General features: G+C 28.6%; 1 protein-coding gene across 3 annotated transcripts in view; it reads left to right on the plus strand.

The window, feature by feature from the left end:
• The first annotated feature begins 4,102 nt into the window (after positions 1-4,102).
• LOC109596041 (DNA N6-methyl adenine demethylase) overlaps positions 4,103-17,292 on the plus strand; it is a 35,438-nt gene continuing 22,248 nt past the window's right edge. For 2 of the 3 annotated variants that reach the window (XM_049966643.1, XM_049966645.1), the window contains exons 1-2: positions 4,103-4,150; positions 5,882-7,411. In XM_049966643.1, the coding sequence (XP_049822600.1) occupies positions 6,098-7,411 (1,314 nt within the window). In that variant the 5' untranslated portion in view covers positions 4,103-4,150; positions 5,882-6,097. Of the gene's footprint in view, positions 4,151-4,195; positions 4,209-5,881; positions 7,412-17,292 lie in introns of those variants that run through there. The other variant, XM_049966644.1, reaches the window with a different exon arrangement.

The following is a 17,292-nucleotide window of genomic DNA, read 5'->3' on the forward strand; positions in this document are numbered from 1 at the left end:
AGTGGTGGAAAAAAGTACGAAATATTTATTTGCTTGTTACAAATGTTACTTAATGTTTTTCCTAATTTTAATTTAAAGGAAATTTTAACAAATCTTATTTACTACAAGATCATAATTATCATTATATTCACAGGTTTTTATTACTTTTTTTAATAAAAAATCAATGGTCATAAAAAAATTAACAAAAGTTTCAATATTGTCTCTACAATGGATCAATGGAATTTGTTGGTCCCGTATGCTTTTGAAGAAGTTCTTGTTATCTTTTGATGTTTCGTCTTCGAATGCGACAGTCTAATACTTCCCAAAGGTGCTCAATACGATTTAGACCGGGGAACTGAGACAAGTTAAGTTTTTCATTAGAAACCACTTTTTAATAATTCCTCTTCTTCTTCATATGAAACAATTTTATACATTAAATTGTATTACACGAAATCTTAATCACTCAATCTGTGATCATCAAAATATAAAAATGAATTGAATGTATATTATCCTAAATTGAATGTATTATACTCCTAAAGTATATTTTATCCAAGAAATGTGATAAAAATCAATAATAAAACATCTATAAGGGTTATAGAGGAGGATGACAAATAAGTGTTCTACAATTTTATGTAGCAGTTGCCTGACTCCTACCTAGATGTCACTCAAGTACAAATTAGCTTTTGGTTCTGTTCAAGGGACGAGAAGTAGAGAGCTCCCGTACACATACATTTCACATGTTTGTTGGACATCTTTTTATTTACTACCTGAAGAAAATTGAAAAAAGTAATAAATTTATTTCTGTTATGATAAATATTCCTCATACTTTTATCTTCAGTATAGAAAAGTAATTTCGTACATTTTAACATATTTTGGTAATTGTGTGAGCAAAAAAAATAGTTATAAGAAACTGATTTTGATTATTAAAGCTTCAATTAGAGAAATTACTAAGCACTCTATTTGTAACAGTAAAAATTTTATTTCTGTCAGAATATTTATGTAATCGTATAATAGTAAAGAGTAATAAATTATTACTAATAAGAATACACTTATCAACGAATCATTTTATATTACATTCGAAGTGATTTAAATCTGCATTCAATATATTTGATTACACCACATGGCCACAAATTTATCATGCAAAAATTAGTTATTCATATTAAATTTATTTGGCAGCTAGATAACCAGATTTATTGATAACCCTAAAAAACGTTGAATGTTGAAAATTGAATGATAAATATTACAGTCTTTATTATTTCGTAGGTATATCTACGGGTAATTTATTGAGTATAGAAGCTTAATAGCGGTCATGAGAATCATCCGTTTGACCGCTGTGAAGCTCCCACAGTCGGTTCCGTGAGTGTAGTGACCGCCGCAAAACCTCCCCAATAAGCTAGTGTTAAATTTGCAACCCTTCGGTATTAAGATTAACTTTAATTAATTTTAACATGGTTCACATAACGCTTAGACGAATGTAACATATATCAAAGATTTTACCATTAATTAAAATTCCAAATCTTAAAAAATTAATTTAATTTGTAGAAGTATAAATTTATTTTTATTTATAATTGTATTCTTAAACGAATCAATACATAACAATATGTTATGTGTTGTATATGTATGTTTATAAAACATTTTCTAAATTGTTATAAATAAACGTGATTAATATATATTATTAGATATCAGATCAGATAAATCAGATAGAAAGTAGCTTCTAAACCTTATTCAAAGTATTGTAATATATAAAATGGAATTTACAAATAATGACTTCAAATTTTTAAGAAATATATTTTATGATGTCTAATAAAGATAAAAGTATGGGCATATTTCAGTAAATTTACAAAAAATGATTTTCTTCAATCTCTTAATATACAGAGATATACGTTGCTTCTAAACTTGATGAGTTTAAATGCATTTTAATTTATAAATTGAAAAATACATTTTTAAATTGCACATATGTAAAAAAATAATCGAATTAAAATTCAAATTTACAACAATTTATAAGTACTTGATGCTGTTAAATAAAAATAGAAAATATGGAAGCATTATAATCAATTAATTTACCAAAAATGATTAAAGTTAATTAACTTTAAGAGGATCAATTTTATAATTTATATTTATAATTGTTTCTTAAAAATTATCAACACAATTTATCAAGATGTCACTAGTCATACCAAAATTTATTAATTATTTTCTAAATTGTCATAATTACATGTGATTAATTATACATTATTCTTTGAAACATTTAATTAAACTATAAAGAAATAAAGCCTACCTGACAAATTTGTCTCAAAACTTGGTGAGTTACAAATATATGTATAATTTTATTTTAATTTATAAAATTGAAAATATATTTTTAAATAACACAAATGTAAAACAGTAATCGAAACAAACTTACAGCAAACAATTTAATGCTGTCTAATAAAAATGGAATATATAGGAATACTAAAATCAATTTACAAAATTTATTTAATTATTAAGGTGCTATCTCAGTTTTATTCAATTTTTTTACTTTAAGAGGGTAAATTTTTTAATTTATGGCATATTTATAATTGTCTACATATTCAATACAATTCTCATTAGGTTATAAAAAAGTCTTTATTAAAATGTCACTAGTCATATCAAAATTTATAAAATATTTTCCAAAGTGTTGTAAATACGTGTGATTAATTACATATTATTTTTTTAAATATTTTATTAAGCTATAAAAAACTCAGCTAAGAAATTGAGTTACAAATATATAATTTTATCTTAATTTATAAAATAGAAAATATATTTTTAAATACCACAGAAGTAAAGCAATAATTATAGCAAATTTCCATTCCATTGTTTACAACAATTTATAAGTATTTGATGCTAACTAATATAAATGGAAAATATGGAAACACTAGAATTAAATTAGGTAATGTCTATTAAATGTCTAAATTTTATTCAACTTATTAATATGAAAAGGGTGAATATTTATTTAAATGTTTAATTAAAAATTACACATTAACGCAATTCTGGGTTATAAAAGAATGTCTTAATGAAAAAATTAAAAAAAAAAAATGTTTCTAGACTTGATGGAACAAATGGAACATATATTTTAAATAACACGAAAGTAAAAAATGATTAAAATAAATTTCAAATTTATTCAGCAGTAAAAGTGGAAAATTTTCTGTATAACTACTGTAATCAATTTACAAAACAAATAGTAGTAGTTATTTTCTAATACAAATATATCTATATGAATTATATTATCTTATACATTCTGATAAAATTAAAAGAACATTAAAATTATTTCTTTGTTTTACCAATCAATAAACACAATTAATCAAATAAGTAATTTTTAATCATATTTTATAATTATTTAATATATAGAAAATATGTACGAAATTAATTAGGTTAAAAATATTTCGTATTTTCTTATTATATAGAAACAGTGCAGAAACTTAGCTGTCAAACTTATTTATTATATATTAGAATATAACATTTTAACACTTAAATGTGAGTAGAATTACAAAAATAAATAATAAAATTTTTCTTATACTACTTAAGAACGACCATCTTGAAAAGAAAATTATGCAATTTGTGCATCTCTTAAAATTTGCATTTGAAAAGTCCCAACAGAAACCTCTTTTATTCAAGTTTCTATTATTTTCTACCTAGGGTCGTGTAATAGGATTATTAAGACCCTAAAAATTAGTTTGATATTCCAGTTGCATTAATTATATCCATTTCTTTTTATATATATCTAATCAATACCACTTTTATATCCGATGTACTTAGTCTAAATAATCTTACAAGAAAAAATGATCACCGAAGGCTTTCTGAACATGTGCTGTAACCGACGCTTATTTTTTATTAATTGTACCAATTTTTCATTATGTATAAATAATAATATAAATAAATAAAATTGTAGAAAAAGTGATCGTTTCGTAGCCATGCAGACCTGTTTGTTGATGTAGCGGGAAATGTAGGAAAACTATTCGCAATTCATTGAGGCGATTCGTGCGTCGAAAGCGACCGATAGCTTTTTGCTTGGAGCTTGTGATTGGTGCAAAGGAGAGACAGATGTGTGGCGCGGCGCGCTCACTGAAAAGCTTTCAAACAGAATGCGTAGCGTCGTTAGTTGAAATCACATCGTGCGTGCTAGTTGGTGTGTGTGCTTGGATTTTTTTATTTACACATGGTCAGTGTTTATTATTTGACAACCACCGGTTACATACGACAATCTTTTCACGACACTGGTAACAAATTATAATTATATTATTTAATTAAAATAAACGCTGTCAACGCTGTTTTTTGCGAAAAATTTACTCATGTCGCATTTTGTGTGTGCTGATGTATGTTAACGACGACAACAACAACAAAACTTGTTGTTAACACGGTTAAGAAAAAAATGTTTTCGTTGCCGTGGCAGTTCTAACGATTTATTCCGTAAAGTTGCATGCGAAAACGTCGGAAGACACATTTTCCGGCTGACCGTTGACTGGCAACCGAAGCTCTTGCACGATAAACGAGTTGTCATTTTCCTACTGCCGTATTGCTTCGGCGAATCGTTCCCAAATTAATTTTTAAATTTTTTTTATTGACAAACAAAAAACTTGCACTTCCAGCGTCCTGGGATCGACCAAGATTGCAACGCATGCGTCTTGAAATTGTCCTTTCACTTTCAAACGCCGTGTTCCCGTTGTTTGCCTCAATTTTCGCCATCCAATAAAATTCTATTCGTGATTAAACATTTTTTAAAAGCTTTCTCTTTAGTCGCAGCAGCAAATTTGGTATTTTAAACTTAAATTTTGAAATTTAAAATAGCCTTGATTTATTGCCAATAACAAATTTATTCACTGTGTTCACTGTGAACAAAAATGGTTTTACAACTTAATTCAATAAAGTAAATATTAAAAAATTTAGTTTTTGTGACTAATTTGAAGTTTTTTAATTTTTTTTTTTACTAATAAAAGTGTAATTTTAAGTATTAAATCAACTTAAAATAAATATTTTAATTTTATCAAGCAAAACAAGATAAAAACTTGTTTTTTGTACATTTTTCATGTACACATGTTTAATATATGTTGTAAATTTGTTATTGAACATCATTAAAATTTCAATCATCAAATATTTCCGCAGATTGATTGGTTGCCAGATTAAATATCAAATTTCCAAGATCAACATCATCGTCTTCGGCAAGTTTCAAATTTATCTACCCAACAAACGTTCCTATACGATTTCGATAATCCACCAAAGCTTCAATGCCAAATCATATTTACGAATGGCGATCAAAGAAAAACAAGCGGCCGTGGCATGGGGAAAACACGAGCAAGACAAATAAGTTGTTTATAAATTGTAGCTTCTGAAATTGTGACGCAGTAAAAAGCGCAGAACGTACGTCACAGAAAAGCTCGCTCGGGGCTGTGAGGAACAGCAAAAGTGCGCGGAGCGCTTGCGCGCCTCAGCGCATTTCCTACAGCATAGCGAGGTCACGGTCGCGTTTGGCGCGAGCGATATTACGTGGTTCCTGTGCGTTTGCAGTCCCCCGTGTCCCGAGGATCAGAATCGAACTTTACATCGGATACACGTAGCGAGAGCTACCTCTCAATTTGCACCGACATCGATGACAGCTCTTCCTTTAACTGTCACAAGGCTTGAAGCTATTTTTCCATTCCAACTTCTTTAATATTTACTGGTGGGCACACAAATCGGGTACCTTTCATTTCTGCTAACGTGATGATAAAAACCTTTTTTTTTTTTGGTACACAAACCAGTTTTCAGTTAAAGGGGGTAAATGGTAACAATAAAGCATGATATTCGATTCACGAAAGTCAATATAGTCACGTACACTTTGTTACAGTTGTTGAAGATTGTTTTGAATGATGCTGAATGATCTTTGTACCTAATGTCGTCCTCTCCTCTGTTTCAGATATTATTTTTATAATGTACAAGTGAGAATAGTATTTTTATATGAAACATGACAGTACAAATCTAAACAGTACAAATAGATAACTTCACCAGACCTCATCTCAGCGATATTCAGGAAGCCGAATGACAATAACAAAATTATTTTGCTAGTTGATCGAAGACCCATCCCCAAGCAACAGCATGGATATTTTAAGTTAGTGATAATGTTAATACGAAAATGAGTGAGACCCTGAGCCAAGATCCCGACGGGTTGAACGTGGCTTACACCACCTTGACTCCGTCGTACCCGCCGACGCCGGCGACGCCCAGTTCGACGGTGCAGGATGCACCACCGGGTGCCAATCTACCTCCCTTTTCCACGTTCTCGGCAGACATGGATCCAAATGGAGCGTTCGGTTCGGTTTCGGAACGATTGTTCAGTGATACGCGCCTTCTAGACATATCAAATTGGGACTACTATGGCGAAACGCGTCTCTTGGAGCGTACTGAAAACGGTATGTCGATCATATCGTCGCAACCTCAGTACAGGCCTTGGGAATCCAAAACGGTCGACTCGACGTCCGCCTTTACCGCCACAACGCCCGCGACATTTACAGACACTTTTTCGCAACAAAACGGTTTGTCGAAGTTACCCTCATTCCAATCCCAATTCCAAACGTTCAGTGATCCAGTGACGACCAGTGAACCAACGCTGACAACACTTACGAATCTCACACCCGTCTCACCAAATTCATCATCTAGTCCAGGAAGTCACAGTTTAACAACCTTAAACTCCAACTTCCACACCTTAAGTGCTGTTAACCCGAGAAGCTATCCTCTTGTACCGGCTCCCATCCAGGCTCGTGAAATACCATCGATACAACAGCAGTTCTTGGACGAAAGGCACATACAACTTTACTCGCATCCCACTGCCAACATCGCCACCTTGAACAACTCCATCCATCCGGCGAGCATCTTCCCAGCTCAGAACGGTGCTATCATACAAAACAATCAATTGATCTCCTCACCAACAGTGGTAACAGTATTAAAATCCGAACCCGATATCAAACTTACCAATGTCGGTCTTCATCCATCTCAGTTCCAAAACACGATGGCCAACCTGGACAACGGCCTGTACAACGGCATCGAGAAGAAGAACGGCATCAGCCTGAACCAGCTGAACTCGCCGACACGTAACGACTTCCGCAAGAAGGAACGGAGGAAAATCCGTGCATCTAGTCTAGAAAGTTCCGCGGAAAGTGACGGGGCATCCAGTAACATGGAAATCGGCTCGGAAAATTCCGGACAGGTCGCGGCAGTGTCTAGTACGGCCGGGTTCAAGACCCACCACTCGATCAACTCCAATTCCGTGGACATGGACGATATTAGCGGTGGATCTGTCGACAAGCAGGTCAAAAAGAAGCGCAAACGGTGCGGCGAATGCATCGGTTGCCAGAGAAAGGACAATTGTGGTGATTGTGCCCCTTGCAGGAACGACAAGAGCCACCAGATCTGCAAGCAGCGGAGATGCGAGAAACTCACCGAGAAGAAGGTTAGTCGATTCAAACACCAATTCCACTATTTTTTAAAGAACTTATCAATTTTTATTTATTTTTAACTATGTTAATTTACTTTTTTATTTAGTACTATACCTTTGAAGTATTTCTTCATAAAAATTGATTAGTTTTTAAGATTTCTGAAATGTAGTTTGCATGTGGTAGATAATACCTTCAACAATAAGCAGATATTTAATGTATTTTAAATTGTGTTAAAATGTGTTGTTTCACTTATTAGCGGGGGTTTAAAACAGTTTTTCCAGTTTCACCAGCAACAGTTCATTTTCAAAAATGTCACCATTTTGTCTCATCTTATCTAGTTTTTAATCTTTTTCAGAATAAAACTGTTGATATTGGACAAAAACTCAAAGTTCAAAGATTCAACAATTTTCATTGTCACCCTATTATAAATTTGACATTTTAATCTTTATATTAAATTAATTATCATGAAATAACATTATTGATTTACCTTCCATTTTCCAATTATGAATTTTCATTAAAACTAGATAAAATTTAGAAACCAAATTAATTTTCTTCAAAACAAAAGAGTGATCAACTCACATTTTACCATTATAACAGAAGTCATCCATCTTGGAAAACTGGGAGAATGAGAAAAGTTGCGTTGATTAATAGCCCACCTTGGTCATCAGGTTTTTTGATATTTCCATCCGTTGATCCAGTTTGTAACGGACCTTTGAATATGCATTTTCCCAGCATCAATGCGTGTGATCTTGCATACGATCTTGAATTTATTTAAATAGCGAAAACAGGTCTAGGACTAGTACTTATCTATTTGAGGTATTGCGGGATGTTCAGTGAAAAGGGGGAGATTCATTGTTTTCGTCGTAGATTGAATCTAAAGGAACCGGATTAATTTATAAATAATTTGTCTTCCATGAATGAGATATGTTAAGATGACAAGGCAGCTTTTTGAATTATAGTACGTCGGTTAATTTACATTTATCGGGGAATTATTAAATAAATATTCATAAAGTTTATTCGGTTATATTGTAACAGGATACAACAATTTAAACTCGGGTAATAACTTAATTACCCTGTCTTTGTGTTCATAATCAAAATTTTCAAATTGGATCTCAGACAAACATGTAATCAAGGTACCCACATGGACTTGGTTGTAAAATATAGGCAAAACGGACTTGGAAAAAAAATTACCGCCGAAATAATTTATAATCAGTATGATCTAGGCCCTATTGTGTCGTGTAAGTTCTTTAAAAATATATTTTCGCTATTATGTGTCTAAGGACAGGCGACCAGTCGAATACTGGTCTAGGCAATACATAAAACTGTCAAACGGTTTCAGTACTTCATTGGTACGGTCCGCTGTGCAACCAACAGCTGGCAAAACTTTATTCTACTGAGGCAGCTGTTCGTTTGGGCACATTACTACCTGGTTTTAACATATAATATGGCATATGTTACGCGAGACTACAAAAATTAAAATAGTTTTTCTTTTTGTATCAGCAGCTCATTTGGTGCAAACCAATTCCATTTAATTTTTAATTACTTACGTTCGTTAACTAGATCAATCAATGATGTTGTTATTAAAATTTATAGATGTCAATGTACCGTTGAATGTAGTAAGGGTTTTTAAGTTTTTATGCTGCGTTGAATACTATTTAGAACTTCTATAAAATTATCCGTTTTATTAATTATTTACTTAGTAATACTAAATATAGTTGTTCAACTTATAATTTATATTCATGTGATACGTACCACAAAAGGGCATATTTTTATTTATAAATAATTACTTAAATTTTTTTTTCTGTATTGAGTTAAATATTATTAAGTAAAAGGAAATAATTAGTATATATTGCAAAAATATATTTTTATTTTAAATTGAATATCAGTATTATATTTTTTTAATTATTCTCCATAAAATAATATTAATAGTGTATATTTAAACATTTCTGTATTTAATTAAATATGATCATAAACATAAATCATATTAAATATACGTAAAAGTACGTAAGATAATTTCTTCAAAAATTAATATTTTTATTAAAAAATTATTTTTATTTAATTTTGATTTCAAGTAAAAATTATTCTCCATAAAATAAAATTATAAATTCATATTTAGATATATTTATATTGGTTTGAATATTATTTTGAACTTAAATCGTAATTAAGATCAAGTAAAATGATATATATATTTTTATTTAAAATTAAATATCATAAATAAATAATTTTCCATAAAATAATATAAGTTTATATATAAGCATTTCTGTATTATTATAAACACAAATCGTAATTAAGTGTAAGAAAAATATTTATTCTATATTTAACATATATTTATATCTATATATATATACATATCATTCTCTATAAAATAATATTATATATTCATAGTTAGACAAATTTATATTGAGTTGTATATTATTTTAAACTTAAATTGTAATTAAGTATAAATAAAAGGGAAAAAATAGTATTAAATATACGTAAAAATAAATAAATATATTATTTATTTATAAAATAAAATTATAATTAATGATTCTTTATGAAATATTAAAAAAACTTATCTTATTAAATCTACGTAAAATTTAAAAAAATATATTTTATAAGATAATTTCTTCAAAAATTAGTATTTTACTTAATAATATAATATCTAAGTTTATACTTAGATTTTTATATACTTAGTTTTTTCAAAAGTTGATATTTTTCTAATTAATTTTAACTATCAGTCTAATATATTTTAAATAAATTTATTCTTTATAAAATAAAATTATAAGTTTACAATTAATAGTTTATAATTTATTTTACAATTTCTTCAAAAAATTTTTTGGCAAAAACCTATTGTTACTTATAATTAGTTATTAATATATATTTTTTAAATGATTATTCTCCGTAAAAAATATGTTGATTTGAATATTATTTTAAATTTAAATTATACTAGTTAAAGTAAAAGAAAATAATTCTATTTTATAGACTGACTCATCAACAATTTTTGAAAAATTCGTTTTTGGTAAAAAAATAAAAAAAACAAAAAGAATAATTTTATATAATATATAAATTAATTAATAAAAATAAAATTAATAATAATAAAATAATATCTAAAAATAAATTAATATTCTAAAACAAAATATAGTACATTTGAATTTAAAATATTTGTCACCAAAAATTGTGTATTCTATTAATCATAAAATGATGATATGCATCATAAATTTTCGTTTCGATCCGATTAAAGGGCACACTTTCGTACTTTCCATTTAGTCCTGGTAAATCTCCATGAGTAAGTAAACATATTCCTCCGCATGAGTCATAATAAGACCCGTAGACAAAAAATCAATACGAGAATTGCTGACTTCAATGTACTACCCCCGAAGAACCCGACACTTGCTGATTTTTAAAGTAACAGTCCGTACCTTGGTGTACGATTAACGAGTCGTTGTGGAGACCCTCCTGAAAACTGGATATTATCCGCAATCTCGACTCGAGATCCGTCTCGAATTAAAATGTTAATTAAGCCCGGCTAACGAGAACGCAACCGAATCGGTTCGCCGTGCACAATTCGATTTGTTATTTTATTGCGGCAGCGTTTCATTTAAAAAACGGCCGATCAAATGTAGACGTTGTTGTCATGTCATGAGGTAATTCTTTTTAACGTTTGCACCTGGCATTTGTTTACATCCGTGCAACCGACATACGTCCATTGTAAATTAAAATGTATCGATTTTACTCCAATAAAAACTGACGGACGTCCGTAACCGAAAGCCCCCGCGCCGGAGCCACCGTTCCCACTGTGGATTTAAATTTCGTCGTCGCTTTTGGAAAACCAAAACGCGGCACATTTTTCGGGAACGAAGCTCGCGGAACGGCCGACCCGACCTCCGAAAGTTGCGTTATTAAATTATTCATAAGGAAATCAGGATTCAAAAAAAAAAAGTTTTTTTTCCCGCAGAAGCCGAAACATGTCGCTGTGTCGCATTATGCCGAGACATTTGTTGTTGATGGATGTGTTGTGTGTATGAATGGAACAAAAAGCCGAGCAGATGAAACAACAATCGCGCCAGATAAAGGAATCTTGTCGCGTGCTACGGCACATCGGGACAGATGTCTGCGAACACATTTTGATAATGCACACACATTTCTTTCTCTCTCCAATTGATTTATATATCTTATTTACTTTTCTATTATTCGGTGATTTTTTGGTTTTTTGGAGGCTGCCTCGGGGCCCGAATCCATTTGTCGACGATTTACAGCATCTCGCACGGTTCAAATGGGAGCTGATAGCTATTGATTGTCCGTCGATGTAGAAAATTTCGCTCCTTCACGAGATAAATTTATTTTATTGCAAATTCATCTCTGCTTCGCGGATCTTGTTTTATGGGACATATTTTATTCTCACCGCATATTTAGTTCACGTCGTTATTTACACATCGATGCGTGTTTGCATTTATTTCTTTGTCAATATATGTATTTAAATATAAAGTAGAATCATGGGCAAATCACAATTTTATTTTAACAATTGTTAAATTCTGATTTTTTTTTATTTTATTTGAATACTCATAATGGTACTTTATTTATTTTATTGGTTTTTATAACTCTTTAGCTTGTTCAATAAATTTAAATTATTATTTAAATAAAATTTTAATAATAATAATATTTAATTTTTACCCCCAAATTTTCATTTTTTTAATGCAATGAAATTAAAAAAATAATATTATACATTACATACATCTATGTTGTTATTAATTATTACACTTTAAAAAAAAATAATCAAAAAAACCTTTTTTAATAAAAAATAATTTATTTTTTATATGATTATAAATATTAATAATAAATAAATAATAATTATTTATAAATATATTTTAAAATTATTTATAAAGTAACACATTTTTATTAATTTTTATAATTTTAATTTTTCCATTTACTTTTTTCTACTTAATTTATTTATTTATATCTATTTTTGAAAAATTGATAAAAAACTCTTCTTTATTTATATTTTTATATATTTATTTTTTATATAATAATAAAATTTATAAATATAAATAAATAATTTTTAACTTTTGCATTTAGTTTGTCTGAAATAAATACTTCATTATCATAAAAATAAATTCAATGATATTAAGAATTTAATTATTATGTATTTAAGTCATTTTTTTAAATAATTTAACTTTAAATTTAATTTAAAAATATTAATAAATAATAATAATTTAGTTTTGTACAATGATATTAATTGTTATAAAAAGAATACAATTTATGAAAATATTAATAATCGAATTAAATATGTAATTTTTTTAACTTTCATAACTTTAATCTTTTAAATTTCTACTTAATTTGTATTGGTAATTAATTATCTCTTTGAAAAATTAACAAAAAAACTGTTTTAATAAAAAATATTTTATTTTATACTTTGAATTTAATTGAAGAATATATAATATTAATTTTTTGCTTTCAATTTTATCCAGTATCCCTAACTGTTATAAAAAAATTTATAAAAAAATTAATAATCGAAATGAATATGTAGTTTTATTAATTTTTATAATTTTCAACTTTTAATTTTTTACTTAATTTATATCGGAATTTAATTACATCTTTGAAACATTAATAAAAAACAGTTTTAATAAAAAATAATTTATTTTATACATTAAATTTAATTTAAGAATATAAATTAATTTTATTAATATTTTGTCTTGAGTTTTGTACAAAAAAACAAATTATCATAAAAAATTTAATTTTCTACGTTATTTTTATTAAAATTTTAAGTATACCTGTTTAATAAAAAATTAATTTATTTTATATTTTAAATTTCATTTAAAAATATAAATAAATAATATTAATTTTTCACCTTTTTTTATAAAATAATTTATGAAACTCATTAAAAATATCAATCAAAATTTTATATATTTTTATATCATTAATTATTTAAATTATCTTTATTTCTAATTATATTATCATTATTTTTTAAATATATAAAACATTTTCAATAAACATAATTTATTTTATCCTGTATATTAAATGTAAAAACATTTCTACACATTAAATATTTTATTAAAAAAATTAATAATTTAAAAAATATATTTAATGTAAGTTTTTTTTAATTTTTATTAAATTAATATCGATATTTTAACTGTGCTAGTTTATGAAAAAAATACAGAAAACCGTTTAATTTATGCTTTAAATTGAGTTTAAATATATAAATAAGTAATATTTAAATTTTACCATAAAAAGAATCACATTTTAAAAATATATAAAATATATTAATGATAATTTTATTAATTTTTATAATTTTAACCTTTTAATTTATTATCCATTTAATACACAAAATCTTAATTAAAAAAAATCAATTTATTTTTTCTTTTAGTTAAAAATAAAAATATGCATAAATAATATTTAAGTTTTGCCTTTTCTGTCTGCAACAAATACTATTACATATGTAAACCAGATTTTATACAAATTTTTGTTAGAATTGTATTTACATACATATTTACACTATTTATATCAAAATATAAACACAGACATGCGAAAATCCCAATTGAACAATTCCGTACCGGAGTACAAAAATAAACGAAACGGATCCATTATAACCGTGCATTTCTAAAATAAGGATCGCATGTTTACGGAACTGAGTGGTTGCATTTACCCCGGAACGTCTGCGTGCGAAAGCACTGCAAAGAAAAAAAAAAATAAAGAAAGAAACGACGTCGGACCCGAGCGGTGGGAGATCGCCCTCGGTCTCAACAAAACACATTACGGACGGCGTCTAGGAACATCATCGGTCGTCGGCGACGTCGTCAAGCGTCCGATAATGCCGTCGGTTCCTGCTGAACGGGCTCTCGGTCCTTTATTGCACAGGCGGTCGGTGTTGCCACGTCTACACCAGCTATAAAAGCTGTTTATATTATTAATTGTCTATTTATTTACTTTCGTTTAAGACATCGTATTAGCAAAATATTAAATTGTTTCTTTGGAGTTTGGTAAATTGGTAGTAGCTTGTTTTTGTTACAAATTATATGAGATAATATAAGGGATGATGAGATATTTCTAAAAATGTAAAGGGGACGATTCATTCAGGGATTTGGTAGTCAAAAATGTCTGAATTGGTGAAAGATCAAGAACTTTTTGATCTGCCCCAAAGGTAGATGGTCTTGCACACAATGAAAGTCCTGCAAGGTCAAGAAGTGAAAGCAAAAGGACATGGAGCCTTGCGTTCCATCCGCTGCCGAAATCCGATCGATAGGAGTGGTAGCGCCGAGTGCAGCAACGATGACTCACACCAGAATCGTTCGTAAGCCCCCTCCAGCCCCGCCACGTTTCGCGTCGCACTTACTTCAACAAGCAACCAACCCCCGGGGTTGGTGAACGCGGGGCGGGGTACGAGGGGGATGGCGACCGACGACCAAGCATCAGCCACGCAGCGAAAAAATCAATCCCCGAACATGCCAAATGCCAAATGTTGCCAAATTTACCGGCTATGCACTTAACGCGTCTATGATTCATGCTGCCCCGGTCTAGGAGACGCATGTTTTTAGGATACGTTTTTCTCCGGTTTTTAACGATCCTCCGATTTAGGTACAGTCGTGACATGGACCTTGTTTTCAAGACGAAACACGCAATTTCATGCACCGCCAATTTTAAATTTGAACGCCAAACCTGGAGCAATCTAATTCTTTCTTTAAATTGCGAATAAGTTATTTTTTGGAGAATTTTCCGGCAATTTATACGATTTAATTTAAACCAAATTGATCCGAAATACGCTTTTTTGAACACGGGTAAGTTTCACCAATTTAAAGAAAAACGAGAATAAAATTACAAACTTTCAGTTTTCTAAACACGACTCAGTCCAATATTAAAAAACTGATCAAATAGGTGAAATATACAATTATTAACTATAAAATCTATGATACACTCAGTCAGTTATTAAGAAAAAGTATTCTGATATTACCACGTTGTCAATTAGAATAAAGCTCAAAATTTCAAATTTTATATATATTATTCAGTAAGTCTGTACCGTTGACATGAAGTAGTAAAACATATATTCCACATTCTTGTATGATTCACTATTTTCAATAGACAAGAGAATAAAGCTTCAGGTTCTTACAATTTCTGAACAGGATTTATTCCAAATTATAAAAAACTGTCTACAAATAAATAAAATATAAAATTTTAAATTATGACTCAATTAGTAAAAGAAATACTTTGATGTTGTCATGTCAATTATAATAAAAGTCTAAATTTCAAATTTGTTAAAAATTTATAAATTATTCATTTAGTCTGTATTATTAACATGAAATAATAAAACATTAATGTATTACACATACTTGTAAGATTCACTATTTTCAATAGACAAAAAAAACCTCTGATTCCTAAAATTTCTGAACGGGGTTTATCACAAATTAAAAAAACTATTTACAAATATATAAAATATAAAATTCCTAATTATAAAACATACGAATGACTCGTTTAGTAAAAGATTTACTTTGATGTTGCCACGTTGTCAATTACAATAAAAGTCGAAATTTCATATTTGTTAAAAATCTTATAGTAAATTAAAATACTTTAAATTAGTAAGTAAGTAAGTGTTAATTTACTTATTCAATATTTCTGTATTAACTTGAAAGAATAAAACTTATACTTTTAAACAGAATTTATTCCAAATTAAAAGAAAAAATGTCTACAAAAAAAAAAATAAAATAAAATATTCATAATTATAAAACCTACGAATAATTCAATTTGTAAAAGAAATACTCCGATGTTGCCACGTTGTCATTACAATAAAAGTGAAAATTTCAAATTTCAAAGATCTAATAAATTAAAATACTTTTAATTTAAAGTATTAATTTATATATTATTCAATGTACTATTAACATGATATTATAAAGCGTCTGTAAAAGTTAAAGCTTTCATGTCCATTGTTTAAATACCTATATTTGTAATACCTACATATTCCTGTGTGTGTGAATCTATAAATTGTCCATTCTGTACAATTCTCATAAGTAACATAAAATAATATAACATATTTTTTACATATTCTTATAAGATTTACCATTTTCAAGAGATAAGATATTACAAGCTTCTAGTATTTTTGAACAAGACTTATTCCAAGTTGTGAAACTGTGTGTAAATAAATAAAATATCACTAATTATAAAACGTATGAATGACTCAATTAGTAAAAAGAAATATTCTGATGTTGCCACTTTGTCAATTAGAATGAAGGTCAAAATTTCAAATTTATTAAAATGTACTTGTAAGATTCACCGGGAGAATATATTAAGACTATAAATAGTTTTTCTGAAGACGATTGATTATTTAAATATTAAAAAAACAGTGTACAAATAAATATTTTATTATATATAACATTTTTGAATGTCACAATTATTAGAAAGAAATTCTCTGATGTTGTCAGAATTTCGTATTTATTAAAAATCTAATAAATTTAAATTATTAAGTAAATCCTTACTATTGATGTGATATTGAAAAAAAAAAATATTTGACAATTAAATTATAGTTATTTGAAACATTTAATATTTGTTTCAGTGCCATTATTCGCTCTGTATTTGCGTTTTTCTACGTGTAACGTAAACGCGGTCTGATATTTTTTGCCGTGTTTTACGTAATATTCAGTGTCTCGGTCATAGGTGACCGGATATTACTTCTAAGCATATGTGTCTGCATCCGCTCTAGGTGTATTCACATTACACACATGTACTGGCACACACTCGGTCGCATACCACCAAACCAACCCCCTGCATCCCTACTACTACGTCATATTTCCGGTTCAAAATTTAATTTATGTGATACAGTGTTTTTTTTTTCGTAATTAGTTGCCATGGCCGCCGAGTCAAATTAACGAACGTTATTTATGCTTTTTAATATTGCACCGGACTGCGGACGGTCGTATTATTTTTAATTAAAAAT

Source organism: Aethina tumida, chromosome 4, assembly GCF_024364675.1.
Source record: "Aethina tumida isolate Nest 87 chromosome 4, icAetTumi1.1, whole genome shotgun sequence".
NCBI lineage: Eukaryota > Metazoa > Arthropoda > Insecta > Coleoptera > Nitidulidae > Aethina > Aethina tumida.